At 39.6% G+C, this 21,991-nt stretch overlaps 1 protein-coding gene across 1 annotated transcript; it reads left to right on the forward strand.

Annotated features, from left to right (window-relative positions):
• The first annotated feature begins 1,322 nt into the window (after positions 1 to 1,322).
• ccni (cyclin I) lies at positions 1,323 to 21,758 on the forward strand. The gene is made up of 7 exons (XM_036589038.1): positions 1,323 to 1,570; positions 2,965 to 3,121; positions 4,816 to 4,950; positions 12,432 to 12,506; positions 14,624 to 14,764; positions 17,024 to 17,257; positions 20,309 to 21,758. The coding sequence occupies exons 2-7, from the start codon at positions 3,008 to 3,010 to the stop codon at positions 20,705 to 20,707; spliced, it is 1,098 nt and encodes a 365-aa protein (XP_036444931.1). The 5' UTR covers positions 1,323 to 1,570; positions 2,965 to 3,007; the 3' UTR covers positions 20,708 to 21,758.
• Positions 21,759 to 21,991: the final 233 nt, after the last annotated feature.

Consider the following 21,991-nt stretch of genomic DNA (forward strand, 5'->3'; position numbering starts at 1 on the left):
AAACGAGGAAATTTCACAATACATTATCAATACTGCTTTTTGTTGATGTAAAGTCGGATTATGAATGAGTACAGCTTCTCTTTTTAAATAAAGAAGCGCGAGCATGTAGGAATAGAGAGAATGGTTGCGATCCCTGCTGTATTGTTTATGGTTAGGCAGTCTTAAAGGGGAGCTCCACCGATTTTAAAAAAAATCTGCATAATTGAGAGGTAAAAAAAATAGTCATTCAGATTGGCTTGATGTGAAATCGTTCGTTTGTATAGAAACTTACAAAGTCAGATCTATTTACAGTGGTGGTGATAGGAACTAGGAGTCCTGGCATAATTATAGTCATTTGATTGCACAACACAAATATAGCCATTTTATTTACTATCCAAAACCACCAGTGAACCTAGTGTCTTCCGAGTTTTTATATGGAATAATGATGAAGGTGGAAAATCTTAAAGTATGTTTTCTTTGGAAACTATTTTGCCATGGAACGTCCTGCATTTATTCCTCCACCATGAATGGAATAAAATAAATGTATTAAAATACATTTTAAGCCAAACCTTTATCACAAAATTATCATAAAACAATGTCTCACACATCGGACAGTGCATTCATAACCATTTCATGTAGTAACTTTCTGTGAAGGAGCTTTTAGAGGTGGACGTCTGGTTCCTATCACCACCACTGTGAACAATTCTGACTCTGTAAGTTTCTCTGGAACAGAGCGTTTCACACCAAACCACTCTGAATGACTTTGTTTACATCTCAATCATTTAATTATGCAGAAATTGTGAAAATTTGGTGGACTTCCCCTTTAACGGTTTGCCCGTTTATTGAAAAAGGAAAGACTCCGATAAAGCTATAAGGTCATTTGTCCTACATTAACATATGAAAACACGACACTTTTAAAGGATTTGGCCAAACAGATATGACAAAGTACTCGGTTTTGTATCTAAATCACCGATAAAACCGTATCATATGACGATAAATGACATACATTATAGCCATTATGATTAATCACCGAGGGGTAAAAGTATAACGCTTTGTTTTTTTAATAATAAAATGCTTTTATTTTATAATGTTTCGGGCTGTGTTTTTATGGCATTCGGTCACCTGCACTAGAGGACAGCCGCATTACGCAAGACGTTACACGGTTCACTCGCAGGAGAAAGTAGTTCTCAAGTTACAAAGCCACAACTACCTACAGTTTACCTAAAACACATTTAAACTTAGCCGCCACGTTTTAACAGCACTTTTTAATACTGTATCCAATATAGTTATTCATTTTTCCCCTCCCAAAAACAAAAAAGTCCTAAGCCGAACTGCGCAGTATGAAGTGGGCGGTCCGTTTCTCTTTCCTTTTTCAGTCCCCTCCTCGGAAGTAGACGCTTCAGTCTATATTCCGTTCGTTTTATGTTTTAATATCGTTTTTTAAGAGCCCCTTCCCTGCGTTTTGGAGATGGAGGTAAAGGTGGAAGTGTGAGGAGATGTCCCGCTCCGAGCTGCTCTTTTATTTGATCTTAGTTTAACGGGCCGGATGATCTCCGAGTCGGACTGCGGTTCCCACAGGCTCGCAGGGGAGGTAGGTTAACGTAACGACGCAGCGCTCCGTCTCCGTCTCTCCTTTTAGCATTAAAACGACCCCATAAACATGCCGGAGGGTGAATAGTGCCCATGTTTTACCCCACAGCTGAGAGAAGACGAGCAGAGTTAGCTGTGTTTGCTCTTTTGAGCCAAGCAGCCGTTTCGGAGTCGGTTCATATCTCTGCTAGCCAGCTAGCTAACAGCTAATGGCAATATCTGTGTTTACAGTGTACACAGAGTTTTAATACGAGACCCCTCAGGGAGCTGGGGGGGGGGTGTATATATATAGCCTTTTAATAAGCCATAATAATGTGAAAGTGTCCCATAATTATGACTTACAATCTCATTATTATGAGATGCTGTCTCAGTTATGACTTAGCATCTCTTAAGTGTGACTTGCTTTCTCAGAATTGTAGACTTAGTATCTCATAAGTATGTTTGACTTTCTCATTATTACGACTTAGCATCTCATAATTATTACTTTCTCAAAAGTGTGACGTAGTATCGCATAATTATGATTTGCTTTCTCATGATTGTGACTTAGCACCTCATAATTATGACTTGCTGTCTCATAAATATGACTTTGCATCTCATAATTATGACTTAGCATCTCATAATTATGACCTACTGTCTCATAACTTAGACTTAGTATCTCATAATTTTGACTTGCTGTCTCATAAATATGACTTTGCATCTCATAATTATGACTTAGCATCTCATAATTATCACTTGCTGTCTCATAAAAATGACTGCATCTCATAATTATGACTTAGTATTTCATTATTATGACCTACTCTCTCATAATGTAGACTTAGTATCTCATAATTATGACTTAGCATCTTATGACTTAATGTCTCATAATGTTGACTTAGCATCTTGTAAGTATAACTTTTCCCATAACTATGACTTAGTATGTCATATGACAAAAGTCATAACGGTTACTTACAGCTTATATTCTCATAATTATATATACTTTTTTACATAATCATGACATAGTAATTATAATGAGATACTAAGTCTTAATTATGAAAACTATTATTATTTTGACTGACTAAATAGCTGTATATTTTTCTCCAGTCATGGCTTCCATAGGTACCTGGTTAGCTCCTAATCACATTGTTTTGATCTCTTACATAACCAAGTAAATCCCAAAATAGCCTACTGTTGTGTTTGCTTATGTATTTATTTATTTATTTACTTACTTACTTATCTAAGTTAATTTATTTTCAACTGGTTTTCCACGATGATGCCGTCTTTTCAGCTTTTCTTTTAGCACTGTGATGTGGAGAAAATGAGGCAAGTTGCAGATGTCATGCTGAGGAGCATTTGTCCTCCAGCTTCTCCACACCATTACTGTGCACTTATCCACTCTGTTCACTGTCCCGTGGTCAGGTAGCTGTATCCAGTGGGGAGGTAGGCTTTTCCAGGGTTCGTGATGAAATTCGCCGAACCCTTGGAAGGCCGGAAGCTGTCTTTTCTTCTGGAGAATGCAGCTTCTAGGGAAGCCAAGCTGTGGAAGGTTTACGTGCCAAAGAAACCATCCAACCAGGTGAGCACACCTTTAAACAAGCATTGTCCTGTTTTGCATAGGCTTAACTACTAGAATGTAGAAACATCAGGTGCAGTCTTTAATGCCATTTTAGGAGGTGTAACAGCTGTTTAGCAGGTCTAATTAGTTGTGACTCACAGTAATTGTCAGATCTGTCCATCCTGACCCCCACCCGTCTGTTGTGCAGCTGTGTCTGTGCCACACCGGCATTCATTAAGTGTTGTGTGCTTTTGTTATGCTTGTGTGAGTTTTTGGGGGGAGGGATGTTTAAACTTAGTCTGATTAGAGAAAAATACCACAGAACTTATTCCTTTCACTCTAAATGGAAAAAAAAGTTTGTATAGTTATACCTCAGTCGAAGACATTTTTATTATTTTGTTAAAAACCAGAAGCCCCATATGACACAAAAATATAGAAATGAGTAAGATTAAGAGTAAGATTAAGATCAGTCCACCAACCATGAATTGTGACTGATTTCTATATAGTTACATTGGGTGATGGATAGTTTTTATTGGTTTATATGAACACAACACCAGCACATTTCCAGTACTGTTGGCCAATGCTGCAATATAAATAACATTTATTTGCTCTTTAATAAGACAAACTAAGGGGAATTCCTCCAATTTTTCAACATTTCTGAATAATTTAGTGGTTGCGATTATGAAGTCATTCAGAGTGGTTTGGTGTGAAATGGTTGATTGTAGAGACTCAGATTTCTTAACAGTGGTGGTGATGGGAACCAGAGGTCACTGTGTCTACAACACATATAGACATTTTATTTACCATCTAAAACCACCACTGAACCTACACGAGTCTTCTGGGCTTTTATATGTAATGTTGATGATGGGAAAATGTCAGAAATTTGAAAGAATAAGTTTTATTTGGGGACGGTTTTGCCTTAGATCACCCTTCACATACCCCTCTGCCATGAATGGATTAAAATACATGGATTAAAATACAATATAAGCCAAGTATTTATCACAAAACTGACATAAAACAGTGTCTCAGTCACCAGGCAGTGAATTCATAACCATTTCATGTAGTAACTTTCTGTGAGGGAGCTTTTAGAGGTGGACGTCTGGTTCCTATCACCACCACTGTGAACAGTTCTGACTCTCTAGAACAGAGCATTTCACACCAAACCACTCTGAATGACTTTGTTTACATCGCAATCATTTAATTATGCAGAATCTTTGAAAAGCTGGTGGAGTTCCCCTTTTAAATAAAATGAAATTAAAGTGCTACAGTGAAAGTAAGAAGGGGCCGAGTCCCCTCATTCAGCACAATGAGTCGTGTATAATTTATACTATTTTTCCAACAGACGTAGCAGCAGCATTCAAATACTGCCTCACCTTGTTTACCTGCAATGCAATAAAAATAATAAATTGGCTCATTGCCACGTTTGGAGCAAAAACCTACCAATTTCAGTCGTGCATCTTTAACAAAAATCTGCGTTCTTTTAGCCATATACTTTGAAAAATGTCTTCAGATTTGTACTCATACAGGCAAAATGGGATTTTAAATTTGAGATATAGACGTTAATAGATTATAATGACAGGCTAAGAAGCTTTTGCTGTTCACCAAGATGGGGTCTTCCACATTCGAGGCTACAGTACAGCTTCTATACAGGCCTTAATCTGGTTGTAAAGCATTGTTATTTTACACTTGATTCACATTGACTTTACACCCTGCAGGATACAGATATCTCCCCTGCCCAGCGTGACGAGGCAGTGCGATGGCTGGCTGATGTGCACCACCAGCTGAAGCTTTATCCAGAGACCCTCTGTCTGGCCGTCTCCATCCTCGACCGCTTCCTCTCTGCCATTAAGGTACTGCCGACTCTTAGCAACAGCACTTAAACATGCTCTATGTGGAATGTTCCATTTCCCCTGTGGAAATCGCGCGGTGTAATGCGATATACATTTCTGTCTCATAGCTCATTGAAATAAGGGAGAAATTGTGTGGAAAGAGCGGATTGTAAACTTTCAATCCATACCATCCAATATTATATGTAAGTTGAAGAGCAGATATTTCGTTATGATTTGAATTTGATGTAAGGTATTTATTATATTAGGTATATATAAAGGTATCTATTATATTTTCCAAACAAATGAGGGAAAAAGCCCAAAGTGAAAAACCTATCTAGAATGTAAATTACATGTCAGTGTAAGTTATTATTTATTTAACTTTAGCTTGTAATACAAGCTAAAGTGATCATTTGTTCAGTTGCATCCAACAGAAGCTACAGCAACCAGCAATAATGGCCAGATTTACAAAGTGAAGCGCAAAATGATCCCGTATAAGGAATTAAAAACTACAAGGTGTTAAAAATTGAGTCTCTCTGTCCTTTATGTAGGTCAGTGTTTAGTTTAGGTCAGTATTTTGTTTATATATCTCTTCTTTTGAAAGGCAGATGAAATCTAGTCAGGGCTGTTTGCATAACTGATGCTCAGACCAGGCTTGTTAGATGTTCTCTTTTGGATGCCCAGCATCTCTGACAGCCTCTTTCCACCACTTCAGTGCATTTTTCATGCCTAGATTTTCTCATACACGTTCTGTCACCAAAGCACAATGGTTTTTACAGATTATTTCAACTCTGTATTAATTTTTGAAAGCAATCTGTATTAGAAAGTGAAGTACTAAGTTAGCTGTGTTGAATAGTGGCTTTACAGGAGTAGCTCTGGTTCAAACATGACATTATGCATTTGAATTAGTGTCCCTACATTTATTTTTAATAAAATGTTGGGGTTAGTGTGCTTGTAAGTTGAACCAAAAGTATTGATTTGTAAGTTATAATATAGCTGAAATGATGTACTTTTGAATGTAGCAATGTTGTCGGAACAAAACCTCTTATCTCCAAAATAATAACTTTACAGGAGAAGGAGAAAACCTACTTTACATTTAATGAAAGTCAATGGAACCACATTTTTTTCCAATTCATTTTGGGCCGTTTATTTTGGTCCATTCTTCATTAAATGTACACACAATGTAAAGCCCAACAGGCATTTTCAAATTAAGATAAAAACTGAGAAACAACAAAAATGTAGATACGAGGTTTTCTTCCAACAGCAACGATAGTAAAGCACAATTTCTATAACGCATTAACAAAAAAAATAATTCTGAAAGAAATAAGAATAGAAGTGTCCATTTCTCAGCACTGTATGTTTTACATGTAAATATTCTAGCAAAATGAAACTAATAACTCAACGTCTGAGGGTTAAAGCTTCACCTCACAGGTCACAGTTCAGTGTTCTTCTAGTCAGTTCATCAGCTTATCATCAAAACCTTCTTGAATTTGTGTAATGAAGACATTCGTCTAGGAACAAGAACATACCGGAACAAACTGTAGTAAGAAACAATTTGTAGGTTTCTCCAGTGTTACAGCACAGTGTTTCCTATCTGTGTCATCAGCTCGTAGAGCTGGAGAGCTGAAATGAGGGTGTTGCTTTATCGTGACTCAGTGAAGCGTCTCGTCATTGCAGCTTCTTTGAATTATTGCATGTATACACCTACTGGCCTTGAGCCTGTTTGACTTTGGGGAATTGTTAAAATTTCTGCAGAATTTAATCGCTAAAATGTAAACAGTTATTCAAAGTGGTTTGATGTGAAATGGTGCTCTGTAGAGAAACTAACTTAAACGACTGTGTTTACAGTGGTGGTGATGGGAACCAGGAGTCACAACATCTGCAACACAAATATAGCCATTTTATTTACTGTCCTACACGTGTCCTCTGAGTTTTTGCATTTCTTTCAGGACAGTTTTGCCTTACAACGCCCTCATGTGAATAGATTAACCTCTTATTGACCAGGGTATATTTTGGTTTGTCCATCTGAAATTACATGACCAAATCATAAGGCAAATTATTCAGTAACTGCATGAAATAAATGTACATTTTTATTTTATTTATTTATTTTAAAAGCTCCCCTCAAATTAGCAGAACATGTGTTTTATGATCTACACATATTGCTATACGCTTACAATTTACTGCCAAATGCCAAAAATCTTAGACACTGTTTGTATTATTTTATAAAAATAATTGTTACAGAGCAGATCACTGAAGAGACGCCATCTGTTTATAGTTTATAGCCCAGATTTGTGGAAAAATGGGTCGACTTTCAGTAGAAAACAACTGAGTTCAGCTTCTTTTATTATATTTCATGTAGTAACTTTCTGTGAGGGAGCTTTTAGAGGTGGACGTCTGGTTCCTATCACCACCACTGTGAACAGTTCTGACTCTGTAAGTTTCTCTAGATCAGAGCGTTTCACACCAAACCACTCTGAATGACTCTGTTTACATCTCAGCCATTTATCCAGAAATATTTAAAAGTTGGTGGCGTTCCCTTTTAGGGTGGAAGGCAGTGAGAAGCTTTCAGAAGTTTGGTTAGTTTTTCCTCCATAAAGCTGCGGACAAAGTCCTGACCTACATTCCTCTGTGGTAAACATTAAAGGAGAAGGTTACGCAGTTCGACTGCTGAATGCAGACCTGCTCTACCCTGGAGAATCAGCCATGCTGTTTCTAATGAAGTGATTCTGTCACTCTGAGTTTGGAGATCAGCTTATTACAGCTTGTGCTGGTCTGTGTCATCATTACTGGCCAGCCCAGACACTGATAATCCCCCGTCATGATTCATTGTAAGGTGTTTCGGTTTATTGCAAGTTATTGCAGTAATTTTTTGGTACACCTGGATGTGCAGTACTGTGCTGAAGTTTTAGACACAGATTTAACAAGCTGTTTATCTGGGCAGCCCAATATTAACTGTCGTTATCGTCCAAGAACTGGTTTGGTTGGTCAGTACTTCATTAATTTGGAATTTAATACGTCCATGTGGGGGCTGGAGGCGTGCAGGACAAATCTGAAACCAAACCTTTGTCTTCAAACCAGCTCAAAAGATACTTTTTTCAAAATTAGATGTTGCTTTTTTACTTTTATGTTGATTTTTCTAAGTGAAAATAATTGAACACTTCCTCTACAGAGACACACTTCTGCACATTTTAGTGCACAATTAGTGTTTATATACTGAGTTTAACATACTGAAGAAAAAAAAAACTAAATTTATTGAAATTTATGCAAAAGTTATGGTACATTTTATATTTCATATTTTTTTCCCCAATAGCAAATAAGCAGTAATTGAAATTTGCAGGAAAGTGTCGTATTTAATAGTGTTGTCTGTAGAGGATGTGTAACTTTTTCCCCTTAGAAAATCATCAGAACATTTCATTTATCGAGGGAGTACAAACTTCTCAGAATGACTGTATACTTTGTATATGAAGGCAAATTCATGTATCGGTTGATTTTGGAAGCTGTTGCTCAGTTTCAGGGTCTATTTTTAAAATAAACTGCTTTCAGTGTTCCTGTTTGGCAGCTCAGCTAGTCTCGCTCTGGCTTTCTTGTTTTTTGAGTGAAAAGTTAATCCTATATGATGATAAATAACATTTCAGGTTACACAACTACAGATATTGTATGACATGTCAGTCAAACCTTTTCACACTAATACAAAAACTCCTGATCCTCCTTTACATTCTGTGAACATTTCATGATCAATTGACAAATAAAAATAGTCTGAAAGTATTTTTGAACAGAATCTCATTATGTTAACGTACATTAAAGTTAAACTGTTTATTTTCTTCTCCTGTTAAGTTGCTCTTTCAGGGAATTACGTAGATCTGTAAATCTAAGTGGCGATTTCTGGATGAATCTACAGCCTAAGCACAAAAATATGATGTGTAGCCATGCGAGATGTCATGTAGGGCTGAACGACTGGCAGAAAATATCTAGTCTCATTTTTCTGATCAGTGTTGCAATTTGGATGTGATATTTATTTATTTATTAGGGGCGGCACGGTGGCGCAGTGGGTAGCACTGTCGCCTCACAGGGTTCGTTTCCCTGGCCGGGCAGCCAGGGTCCTTTCTGTGAGGAGTTTGCATGTTCTCCCCATGTCTGCGTGGGTTTCCTCCGGGTGCTCTGGTTTCCAAAGACAGTCCAAAGACATTCCGTCAGGCTGATTGGACACGCTAAATTGCCCCTGGGTGTGACTGAATGTATATGTCTGTCTGCCCTGTGATGGACTGGCTTCCTGTCCAGGGTGTTTCCTGCCGTCTGCCCATTGACCGCTGGGATAGACTCCAGCTCCCCCCTGCGGTTTGTTTGTTTGTTTGTTTGTTTGTTTGTTTGTTTGTTTTTGGGCCAAGAAGTCCGGCAGTTTTTTGGACTTCTGGACTTTTTTGGGCTTGAACGCTGAATGTCTTGTGCCAGACAGCCAGTCACGAGCTCTGCATTATTAGGTTAAATATCCTCACTTAAAGCTTTAAACTTTTTTTTTTAATTGGAAGAAGCAGCATCACTGTTGGGATTTCAGTGCGGTTATTGTGTTATGGCAGTGGCGGCGTATTACTGTACATGACGTACTGTTGTGTATCTGTCGTCAGTAAAGCAGACCGAGCTCCACTGAAACACTGGTTCCCTGTAAAGGATCTGGTGCTCACTGTGACGTCGCAGGTTAACAAATCGCGGTCGACTTCCTGCACGTGACTTGGGAACGCACAGTGTTGCATGTGATGCAGATTTCTCTGTAATTCCGCATTTGCATGTTTCCAAGAAGTAAATAAAGGAAGTAAATGTAGACGGTGTTTGTGAGAGAGAGAGGGGTTAGTCTAGAATAGTAAACATGTAGTGCACTGCAGAAAGCCTGGGGGACCAGTATGTTCTTGTGCTCCAACCCAGTATAATGTTCCTAAACTGATTAGTACATAATATAAAACTGCTTCTACACGTAGGACTAATGTAATAAAACACCCGGTTTGGAAAGCGGTTAGAGCTGTAGTTGTGTCTGTATTGATAAGGATGTGCTCATACTCTCCAAGCTGTGGGGTTTTGTAAATTGATCTAAATGACAGCTATAAAACAGCCCATAATAATTCAAAAAAGGTTGCCATAAACAAAATAAGTCCAAATGCAATGTTACGTTCGGTGGTACATGTGGTCCTACTAAATGAAGTGTCAAGTGGTCTGTCATTCCTGCATAACTGCACAGCAGCACATTATACAGAACTATGTAGATTGTACTTTTACATGCAAAGATTTTCTCCAATCCGATTGAACACATTCCGATTATAGATGAAGACTGAGGTGTTTATTCTCACTCTACTCAACAATCTGATGGAAAAACCTTCGTTTACATGCTCACTACCAGTAATCAGATCCAAAATTACACGAGTAGAGAACTGCTTAGTGTAGACGTTACCATGACAGCGAACATCACGTGAGTCCAGTCAGAGTGAGATGAGCAGCAGTGAGCAGTGCTTGTGTTTTTAATCACTTTAAAATGATGTCAGACTCAGGAAAACGTCCTTCACATGTCCTTATTAAGAAGGCCGAGAGGAAGACGTCGTGTTCTGAGACACATAAGCTGGACGTCCGTCCCACCGCCGTCTTTTAAAGATCAGAGCATAAACTTCGTCTCCTCTGCAGACCAGTTTCTGCTCCGCCATGTTGAACGGTATAAACTTTCACTATGACGCGACAAACATGATCAGAACGGACTTAAACTTTCCGATAGGGAATGTAATCAGATACAGACGTTTACACAGATATTATTCTTCTATTTAACGGATTATTTACAGGATTACCCACCTCGATCAGTCAGATAGAAACTGTATTCTCGATGGCCTCAATCGGACTAGACTATTCCGATTGAGGTATTTACACTGACGTATTCTATTCCGATTGAGCTATTAGTCAGATTATTGACGGATTATCAGGCTGCATGTAAACGTGGCCACTGTGAATTGAGTGCAAAATATATAATAAATACATCAGACAATAAACATACAGAACAGTAAAGAAGTACTAGACAGGACAACAAAACAATATATACGAATGGGCATCAAATGGATTGACAAAGCAGCATGTGAGTGAAGGAACGAATGAATCTGCAGCACAAAAAGACCATAAGCATGACGTAAATCTGCAAAATGATGCATTGAAGGAAATCACATGAGACGTGATACAAGGCTGAATGATTTGTGGAAAATACGTTATTGCAATTTTTCTCACCAGTATTGCAATTAGATTTTAGATGCGATTGTTTTCTCCAGGCCCTTTATGGACGGCACAGCCATTTTTCAGACTTGGAGCCAGACTTAGAGGTCACAAGTTTAAATTTCCCCACTTAAACTTAAGACAGCTGTAAACAGTGTAGCACATAATGAAAACTGCAGATGTTGTGTTTTAAAATTGTGATTTCAATTTAAAAAAACAAAATGATGCACTTAATCATTCAGTCCTAAGGTGATGTTGATCCAGAAAACATTTGGGAGTTTGGCGCCGAGAAATAAATAGCAAGTTAATGGGTTTACAAAAAGGTAACTTTCCTCACGTCCTGGATAGTAAAGAGTTTGATGTTGTATATAAATGAAATAAAGTTTAAAAACACACCATTCACCCTCTGGTCCATTCAGTCTGTATATGGAAACTGAGCTTCAAAAACAGGCAATTTTGAATTTGTTTTTGTGATGTCACAAAAACGTACACATACACTTACATTTACACATACCTGCCTGTTCACGCTGAAGTTATAAGGAGTGTCTCAGCCCAGACTGCTTTTTGAATGAGGTGTGGTACAGGGCAGCCAACCAGAACAGAGCTCATTTACATCAGTCCTAAAGGCACAGTAACAAAACCAGCTGGATTCTAAGGGATAAAGAGAGGCTTGAAAAATGGTCATATAAAAATGAAATATTTTATATATGTGTGGGTGTGTGTTTGGGTTTTTTCAGTTGTGTTTTTGTTTCTAGCAAAATACTGTTTGTTTCTTGGCTTTGTTTTCATTATTCAAACCGGTTCAGAACTGAACTGCAAGCAAGCATGATTCAGTTTGGATCTCAGCAGTAAAACATGTATACTGTCTAGTTTATTTGTTTTATTTAAGATTAAGAGACCCTTATTAGTCCCACAACGGGGAAATTTCACCTCCACATTTGACCCATCCATGCAGTGAAACACCCACATACACACTAGGGGGCAGTGGGCACACTTGCCCAGAGTGGTGGACACTCGCCCTATCCACGGCGCCCGGGGAGCGGTTGGGGGTTAGGTGTCTTGCTCAAGGGCACTTCAGTCACGTACTGTCGGCTCAGGGGATCGAACCGGCGACCTTCCGGTCACAAGGCTGGTTCCCTAACCTCCAGCCCACGACTGCTTTATTTTGTAATAAAGTCACCTTACATAACACACCACAGATAAGAAGACATATTAATCAGCTGTACAGTCACTGAATGCCCTCCTTTCTCTATGTCTTTGTCTTCTCTCAGGCTCGCCCTAAGTACCTGCGCTGTATCGCCATCACCTGTTTCTTCCTGGCCGCTAAGACCAGCGAGGAGGACGAGGTGAGTCAGTCTGAACTGATTCAGGATCAGCCTTCTGCCAGCAAACCCTCACTTCATTCACTGTAGCAGCTAACGCACCACTGTACTCAGACCGACACTGCTAAGAGTGACTTCCTGCTGAACTTCACTGTTACGCCAGTTTGAATATTACGCACGTTGTGCATGTGACTTACCCCGCCTTGCACAAAAGACAGAAGTCTCATACATTACACAAAAAAAAAACACTAAACAGACAGTGTCCTATTAGATCTTAACAATTAAAAGCACCAAATAAGAGTCAGAAATGCAACGAAAGTCTAAAGCAAGAGCATCAACTATATCTCCTTTCATCTGTATTGATGAGCATTTGTTAGAGTTTTATGTTGTAATATTATGGAGCCTCAGAAATAAGCTTGGGGATGTAAACAAAGATTGGTGTTAATCGTAATCGGCCTTTATGCATTTCAATAGTAACAGACATTTCTAATTAAAAATAATCTGTGCTATGGGCTCTATAGTATATAATGCGGCATCAACGCAAAGAAAAAATAAAAATGTTTCCTTTTTTGTTTGTTTTAGTTGGAAACAGTCATTCAGAGTGGTTTGGTGTGAAACGCTCTGTTCTAGAGAAACTTGCAGAGTCAGAATTTAAAATGAGAAACTTTATGATGAAAACTTGACAAAGCAATCCTGACACAGGGCCAGTTTCACCAAATTTGCAAAATTTCTGTATAATAAGATGGTTGAGATGTAAACAGTGAGTCAGAGTGGTTTGGTGTGAAATGCTCTGTTCTAGGGAAACTTACTGACTCAGAATTGTTCACAGTGGTGGTGATAGGAACCAGACGTCCACCTCTAAAAGCTCCCTCACAGAAAGTTACTAAATGAAACCGTTATGAATTCACTGCCTGATGCCTGAGACACTGTTTTATAATAGTTTTATGAAAAGATTTTGGTGTAAAATGTTTTTTTGTTTTGTTTTTAATCCACTCATGGTGGAGGGGTACATGAATGGTGTTATGAAGCAAAATAGTCCCCAAAGAAAACTTATTATTTCAGATTTTCCACTATTTTTCCATCAACATTCCATAAAAACTCAGAAGACTCGTGTAGGTTCACTGGTGGTTTTGGATAGTAAACAAAATGGCTATATTTGTGTGCAAACCCCTGGTTTCTATCACCACTGTGAACAATTCTGACTCAGCAAGTTTCTCTAGAACGGCACATTTCACACCAAAGCACTCCTAATGGTTTGGTTTACATCTCAACCACTGAATTATGCAGACATTTGAAAACATCAGTGGAATCTCCCTTCAGTAAGTGCACTGTATGCAGGCTATAGGGGCAAATATGGGGAAGAACCGTGTCTTATCAGCCTGAATCAAATGAGTATTGGAAGGTGTAATTATGAGGCTTTGGTGAACTGGGACTGATTTGCCTGAGGGTTTGAAGTGATCCTGTCTTGGTCATCATGTGAGTGGGCACTGGAAGCCCCACTCATCTGTGCAGTGAGAAGCGGCGCAGGACCTGATCTTTAGCGCCAGGAAAAATCGAAGATCAGAGACCTCGCTTTGTTCCTGCTGTCTGTGTGCATACAGACGCATGTATATTCATACTTTTGTGTGTTTAACCAGGATATTTACTTTCAGAGAGCACAGCTGTGTGTTTTAGTTTTTAAAGGGCTCATTTGTTGGAAAAACCAAATTTCCTTTACATTTTTAAAACAAAAGTTTAAAATATGTAAATATTGTCAGTTTTCATACGTACACAGTCCATAAAATCCAAGCTGTGAAAACAGCCTGTTTTGAATTTGTGATGTCACAAAAAGCAACTAATTTACATGTGATATCTGCCTATTCCACCAACAGCAGTTTAGCCCCACCCATTCACGCTGAAGTTATAAGGAGTGTTTCAGCTCAGGACTGTTTTCTTCCCCACAGCCAATCAGAACAGAGCTCATTTACATATCTCAGTCTTAAAGACACAGCAGCAAATACAGGCTGTTTAATTCTAAGGGATAAAGAGAGGTTGTAAAACAGTCATGATTCAAGGGAAGAAGTAAACTACAAGATAAGTACAGGATATGGGCCTCTTAACCTCTCTCTTCTCTATCTGTCACTTTCTCTTTCTCTCTGTAGCGAATTCCTGCTCTGAGCGAGTTGATCAGCAGCAGTAATTGTGGCTGCACTCCCTCAGAAGTCTTGAGGATGGAGAGGATCATTCTGGATAAACTCAGCTGGGACCTGCACGCCGCCACGCCGCTCGACTTCCTGCACATCGTGAGTGGTGCACAAACGTACAAGCACACAAATAGAGGTCTCTGAGTAATCTCAGTGCATTCTTAATAAGAATTAAAAATACTCGCATGAAGAACAGAATAAAAGCTAAATAGATTAAATTAAAAAAAAGAATATACACAAACTACTGTGTCCACTCACTGTCCACTCTATTAGACACTCCTACCTTGTCAGTCCACCTTGTAGATGTAAAGTCAGAGACAATAGCTCATCTGCTGCTGCACAGTTTGTGTTGGTCATCCTCTAGTCCTTCATCAGTGGTCACAGGACGCTGCCCACAGGATGGATATTTTTGTTTCTCAGTCCAGCAGCGACACTGAGGTGTTTAAGAACTCCTGCACTGCTGTGTCTGATCCACTCAGACCAGCGCAACACACACTGAGAATGAAAAATATAAATACCTAAACAAAATAGTACCTGCTCTTTGAGGGTCCATGGGGGTCCTGACCACTGAAGAACAGGGTAAAAGGGGGCTAACAAAGTATCAGAGAAACAGATGGACTACAGTCTGTAACTGTAGAACTACAAAGTGCACCTATATAGTAAGTGGAGCTGATAAAATGGACAATGAGCGTAGAAACAAGGAGGGGGTCATAATGTTATGCCTGATCGGTGCACATGGTCAGTGGAGCTGATAAAGTGGACAGTGGGCCTTATTCACCAGTATCTTTTAGTTTCTTCTTAAATTTGTTTTTGAGAAAGGTCCTAAAAAAGTCAACATCAGATTTATGACGTTCTTAAAGCGCAGAACTGTTTGCACTTTCGTGCTCCTGAATGAGGATTCTGTTCTTAACAAAGTACAAATCATAAACAACAAAACACTGGTGGATGTCAGAATCTTCATGAGTGGATTTTAAGAAATTGGTGAACGAGGCCCAAAGTGTGTAGAAACAACAGGGTGTGCTTAATCAGGTGGCTGGTCGGTGTGTAACACTAGAATAGAAGAAATCAGCACACCATCCAGACAGAAGCCTCGTCTCAATAAAGGCGCAGACACAGAGTGCATTCCTGCTCTAAAGAAACACTTCAGTTTCTAAAGCAACATGAGACAATAACGGCTTGGGAAAGAGGCTGAGCAGTTGCCACATGCCTGTCATACCAGTGCCAGTCACACAGGCAGAAGTGCAGTCTCAAAGAGGAGTTTCCAAACAGTGATTGCTTCAGGTCAGAGAAACAGTCCGGGTTATTTATTTAGTTATATATTTTCTTTGATTTGTATTCCCACTGGGGACGTGTCTAGACTAGATCTCAGCAGTCTTGAGAGGTTTGGGAATTAGGGAGCATCCTGGTGGCTAAAAATGGCACTGCAGATTTTCACTGAGTTGATAGATTGAGCAATAGGAAGCCTCAGCGATATCTGAAATTTATCAGTATTTTCAGGATTATTGATTAATATCGACAGCTCATCTGGATACCAGAGCTGAGAAGGGAAAAATGCTGATAATTTACCTCATGCACGGTATTGCATTCTGGAAAAACCCCTGACACAGAGAGTGGGGAATTCACTCTGTCATAGCCTAATGGATTATTAATGCCTCATAATAAAAGTAAAAGTAAATAAAGTAAAAGGGGATAAACATTACATGTACATATTGTTTAATATTATTTAGCAAGCTGTTAAAAAATTTAAAATTCAGTCCTATTTCTCTCAGTTCTCTTTCACAAAATGATGATTATCACCTCTGAAGGAGCTTCACTGGCTTATTTGCAAATCACTGTGATATAATATCACCTTATTGCACAGGCCTGATGGATGGGTGAAGTAGATATACAGGGAGAATCACTCGAAAGAGGCCCCGAATATTCTAACATAACTCCCGTAAGAAATTGTATAAAAAATAAAATGTCAAAGAAACATCATCACTGTTGGAACAAAACCTTGCATCTCCATTTATTTATTCATTCATTTTTTTAAGACTTTTCCCAAAACATTTTTTAACAGTTTGAAAATTGCAGCTGCTGTTTACACCGCTTCAAAACTTCAGGACAAACGAACCAAGAGAAACAGTCCAAAATGACGAAGAATCTTGTTACATTCTTATATCAAAAGTTAATGTTTTTTCTTCTCCTGTAAAAATATTTTTTTGGAGATGCAAAGTTTTGTTCTGACGGCTTTAAAAGTGGACAGACTTTGCAAGGGACCTAAACAGCAGTATGAATTCAGGAATGTGTGCTGGACTGATGGGGAACATTTACATATTAACTGGTTGATCTTTTTATGTTCTCTTTCTCTTGCTGTAGTTCCATGCGATGGTGTTCAGCTGTAAGGCAGGGCATCTGAGCGGCGCGCTGTCCGCACTGAACCGGTCCCAGCATTTGGCCCTGCTCACCCAGGAGCTGCTGCACTGCCTTTCCCACAATGCACTGCTGCCGGTGCGTGGCTCAATGCTGGCCCTCGCCCTCGTCACGCTCCAGCTGGAGAAACTGTGTCCTGATTGGCTCGCTCTCACCGCTGACCTGCTGCGCAAAGCTCAGGTAAAACAGACACACGGATGCACACAGAGGCCCTTTGACCCTAAACATGCGCTTACCAGACTTTATGACTCTTATCACACACATAACAAAGCACTGTTCAGACAGGATTAGCTTCACACAGGGAAGTACAGTAATGTCAGTTTGCCACAGGATGTCTGTGACGACTGATTCCTGCAGGATAAGAAATCTCTGTAATTTCAGACACGGGGGGAGCTGCTGGTTCTTTTTTCCTCAAACCGTCTGTCCAGCTGTGTTAAGCCCTTTTCACAGAAGCCATAAAATGCAATGTCCATCTGTTTTGTGGAAGCATTGCTCACTAACAGCTCAACAGTCAGTGTCTTAGTTAATCTGGCAAAGTTACCAGAGAAAATATTCTATTTTATTGTATTTATAATGATTTCAGATACCTAGGCCGATTTCCATTTTCCATTCCATGTGCAGGATGCCCTCTGAGGGGCCTGCAGAAAGAGGTAAAGTGAATTCAGTGTCACTAGCATTATCATTACATTAGGAATTTACAGCCAGCAGTCAGCGTCAGCACATAAAATCAAACTTTTTATGTCAGTTTAGGCTTTAAGTGTTCCATATCCTCCAATTTTTTGTCTTTGTGTTTTTTTTAATGTGGTTTTATGAACCAGAAATGGTCACAATTAATTTTTACATGACCCTTTTCCAACTTTTCCAAAAACCTCATTACTGATCAATGTAAATGAGCTCTATTGTGACTGGATGCTCTGTATTATTGTGCCTCATTCGGAAAGCACTCAGAGCTGAAAGACGCCTAATTATAATATTAATGGGTGGGGCTAAACTGCTGAAAGCTGAATAGCCAGATATATGTAAATGAGTTGGTTTGTGTGACATCACAAGCTGTTATTATCCACCATATTTTCCATATTTGGACTGTAGGGAGAAATGAATGGTACATTTTGAAACTTTAACACTTTACTTGCTACTTCAAACTCCTTTATCAAAAAAATGTGGTTTTCTGTGATTATGGGCCCTTTAACGTTCATACATATTTTGCATATCGTCTTGTTTTTGGATTATAGAGAAGACAAGTAAATGGTGCTTCAGGTGCCGTCATACTTAAAAATAACGTAAAAATGTGTGAAATGATGGAATATTTGGTTTTATAGCAGGTACAAACTGCAAACACCTATAATGATTACATTACACAACATCCTCATGTAAAAATGATCCCATCTGAATAAAGAATAAAACATTTCGGCCCAGTTTTTGATGAACGTGTGTAAACACGTGGAACAAAGAGAATTATACGGTTAGTCCGTCACACTGTGCACGTCTTTAATGACCTTCAGTGGAAGTTCCTGTTCTTTTTCAAGGCCACAGTGCTTTGGGGGAAGTGGGTACGGGGGAGAACAGTGTGCACTCCTGAAAAAACATGAGGGTTAAATGCCTTGTGGTGGTGGGGGGGGGTTACAGCAGCTGGTTTTGAACTGAACACCATTGGCTTCTAGTATACAGTGTTTTCTACTGGGCCTTTGCTGCCCCCTGTTTATTTATCTTTGCCAAATACAGTTTTAATTTCTAAACATCCTGAGAAAAAATTATATATTTTTTTCCAGAAAGCTGCTCTGAGGACTGGTTTAAGTTTGTCTTTTCTTGTTTTTGTCAATAGCTACTGATTATAAACACTTTTTTTTTTTTATAAACACAGAGTTTTTCTACCTGATCTCTGTCCGCAGCATCTGTGTCATACAGTTGGTAACCTCACACAGTCATTTCCCTGTACACAGACAACACAAGACCTGTTGACTCATTTATGTATTTTTCTCCTACTGAGGTCCATTTATAATAATTTTGTGGGTTTATTTATCAAAATCATCATTTTAAATGACCTCCCAACCTCTCTGAATTAAACAGGCTGTTTTTGTTATTGTGCTGTTAAGACAGAGCTCTGTTCTGATTGGCTGTTCTGCCTCATTCAAAAAGCAGTCCAGGCCGAGAAGCGGCTGTATGTAAATGCATTGGTTTTCATCACAAAAACAGTGAAATTCAAAACGATACTTGCAGCTTAATTTCCATGTAAATGTAGCTGTAATTTATGCAGGAGGCATGTGAGCGCCACTTCCTGAAATTCTAGATTTTGTCCTAACCAGTTTTTCAAAGTGGAAGCTGTTCAAAATCTTTATGTAATTGCGGAATAAACCTGTTTGAAGTGTCTTCTGCTACTCCTCTCCATTACATCGTCACATACCACTCTTGTGGCTATGAATTTTGGTGTCAGTAACTAAGAACGGTCCTGCTGTCATGCTGAGATGATGGAAATGTAGCAAAATGCTTCAGTATTTCTGATGAGAAGTGAGTGCAGGGGCTGCCTGATAGGTTTATTAACACAAATATAACTCTTCAGTGTATAGATTCTTCTATTATATTCGGAAACAACATTACTGTCTTCTCTATTTGGGTTTCTCAACCACTGGGCCAACAATATTACAAGTGGGTAAACAATATTATTAAAGGGGAAATCGAGTGTTTTTCAGAAATGCTTCTGTATTTCAGTCATTGAGGTGTAGACAGTCATTCAGAGCGGTTTGGTGTAAAATGGTTCAGATGTCTTTACAGTGGTGGTCACCATGACTACAATACAAATATAGACGTTTTATTTACTATCCAAATCCACCAGTGAACCTACAGTGTCTTCTGAGTGTTTATATGGAATGTTAATGATGAGAAAACAGTAATAAATCTGAAAAAGTTTTCTTTGGAGACTATTTTGCCCAGCATATAACTCTCTGTACTATCATAGAACAGTGTCTCAGGCATCAGGCAGTGAATTCAAAACCATTTAATGTAGTAACTTTCTGTGAGGGAGCTTTTAGAGGTGGACGTCTGGTTCCTATCACCACCACTGTGAGCAGTTCTGACTCTAGGTTTTTCACACCAAACCACTCTGAATGACTTTACATCTCAACCATTTTATTATGCAGAAATTTTGCAAATTTGGTGAAACTGGCCCTGTGTCGGGATTGCTTTGTGAAGGTGTCATCATAAAGTTTCTCGTTTTAATTTCTGTCTCTTTCTCAGATCGTCAGCTCTGAGCTGATTGGCTGCAGAGAGCTGGTTGCACGTTGCCTGTCCACCCACACGGCATCCCTGCCTCCCAACACTGTATACATCTGCCACCCGCTGCGCCCCCCTCCCCTGGAGTCTCGGGACGGCCGAGTCTTGCCCCCTTGGCACCTCTCAGCCGTCCCGACGCCGCCCGCTTGCTCTCACAGGGACCGGAGCCCGCCCGGTGACTCCAGCCTGCCCAGGTCCTGCGCTTCGCTGCCGCTCCGGCGGAAGCCCTCGGCCAAGCGCAAAGTGGAGCAGATGGACGTGGACGAATACTTCGACGGCATCAAGCGCCTCTACAACGAGGACGGCCCCCAGGAGAGTGGGTCTTCGCCCTGCCCGGCACTTCAGCCGGTCACCACGTCCTAACGACACAGCCGGGGTCAAAAGAGCAGCTGAAACATCGCACCTGCAGGGGGTGACACCTCAACAAAGGCCAAACCGCAGTTGTGGCGCTTCCCTCCAGCTCCAGAGCAGAACAGAGCCCAGACTCACTTATAGTCTATATAGTTCATACGCTGCAGTTCATTCATGAGCCTTACTATAAAATTATTTTTAAAAATGACACAAAAAAAATCAACATAAAGGAAAAATCTCCACAAAAAGTAGCAATACTTCTCCCCCCCTCTCGTCCCACTTGTGGTGAAAATCTACCTTTTATATATATGTGAGTGTTGCCGTTTGTCTCATTTATCTGTTTGTGAATTTTTAAAATAATCTTTTGTGTTTTTCCCCTTTACGTCCTCTCAGTGTGCTGCGTCCTTTTTCTCTTCGTCTACAATGAAGCGCATGGCACTCCTGAATGTACGACGTGTGTGGATGAATATTGTTTATAATGCCAGGGTTAAAGGAAATTAGAATTAATGGAGATTAATACTTATTTTCGTGTACTAGATTGTAATATAACTTTATTTATGATTTATTTGTCTTCCCCTCTTTTTCCAGCTCTCTCTTCCTCTCTCCACTGTCGGGTCTCTTTCACTTCATGGCTCGACCATTGTTTGAGACGTTTAACTCTGTGTGTGTGTGTGTGTGTGTGTGTGTGTGTGTGTGTGTGTTCGTGTGGCTGTTTGAAGGGTGATAATCTCCCTATCACTTCTCCTAAGAGAGCATTAACGTGGCATTAGTGTGAAACGCCATTCCATCACGTGGCTGCAGGCGTGGGAGAGCGGTTCAGTGTTTGTTCTGAGACGATGTAACTGTAGGATCTTTTTAACACAAAAAAGAAAGAAAAAAAATGCACAAAACTTGTTGAAATGCAAGAAAAAAATTCTTTAGAGCATCACCATTCCCTTTCGCTGCTGATCCTCCCTGCTCTTTCATCTGGCTCTGTTCTGCTCTGGAGGGCCGAGGGCTGACCAAACTGCTGAAACGTCAAGGCGAAGGTTCAAATAAAATAAAACCGTCTACTGCGCGACAACGACTGGAGTTTTTCTTTCTTTGTGTTTGTGGACAGGCGACATACAGTCGTAGACAAAAGTTCAGATGACACATTTTAGTGAACTCGTCCTCTACAGAGAATTTAGTGTTATTTTTCAGCCAATTTTAGTGCACGATTTCTGTTTATTTTCTGAGTTTAATTAAAACATAAAATAGAAAGTGAGCCATAACTTTAGCACACGCCACATTTTGTATGTATTTTCCAGTGCCGAT

The sequence above is a fragment of the Colossoma macropomum genome, unplaced genomic scaffold (assembly GCF_904425465.1).
Source record: "Colossoma macropomum unplaced genomic scaffold, Colossoma_macropomum, whole genome shotgun sequence".
NCBI classification, from domain to species: Eukaryota; Metazoa; Chordata; class Actinopteri; order Characiformes; family Serrasalmidae; genus Colossoma; species Colossoma macropomum.

Excerpts from the sequence above, each read along its gene's own strand:
- ccni (XM_036589038.1), top strand. The coding sequence starts at position 3,008 with ATGAAATTCGCCGAACCCTTGGAAGGCCGGAAGCTGTCTTTTCTTCTG. Across the intron at positions 3,122-4,815 it reads CAAAGAAACCATCCAACCAG|GATACAGATATCTCCCCTGC; the intron begins GTGAGCACACCT and ends TACACCCTGCAG. Across the intron at positions 14,765-17,023 it reads CGCTCGACTTCCTGCACATC|TTCCATGCGATGGTGTTCAG; the intron begins GTGAGTGGTGCA and ends CTCTTGCTGTAG.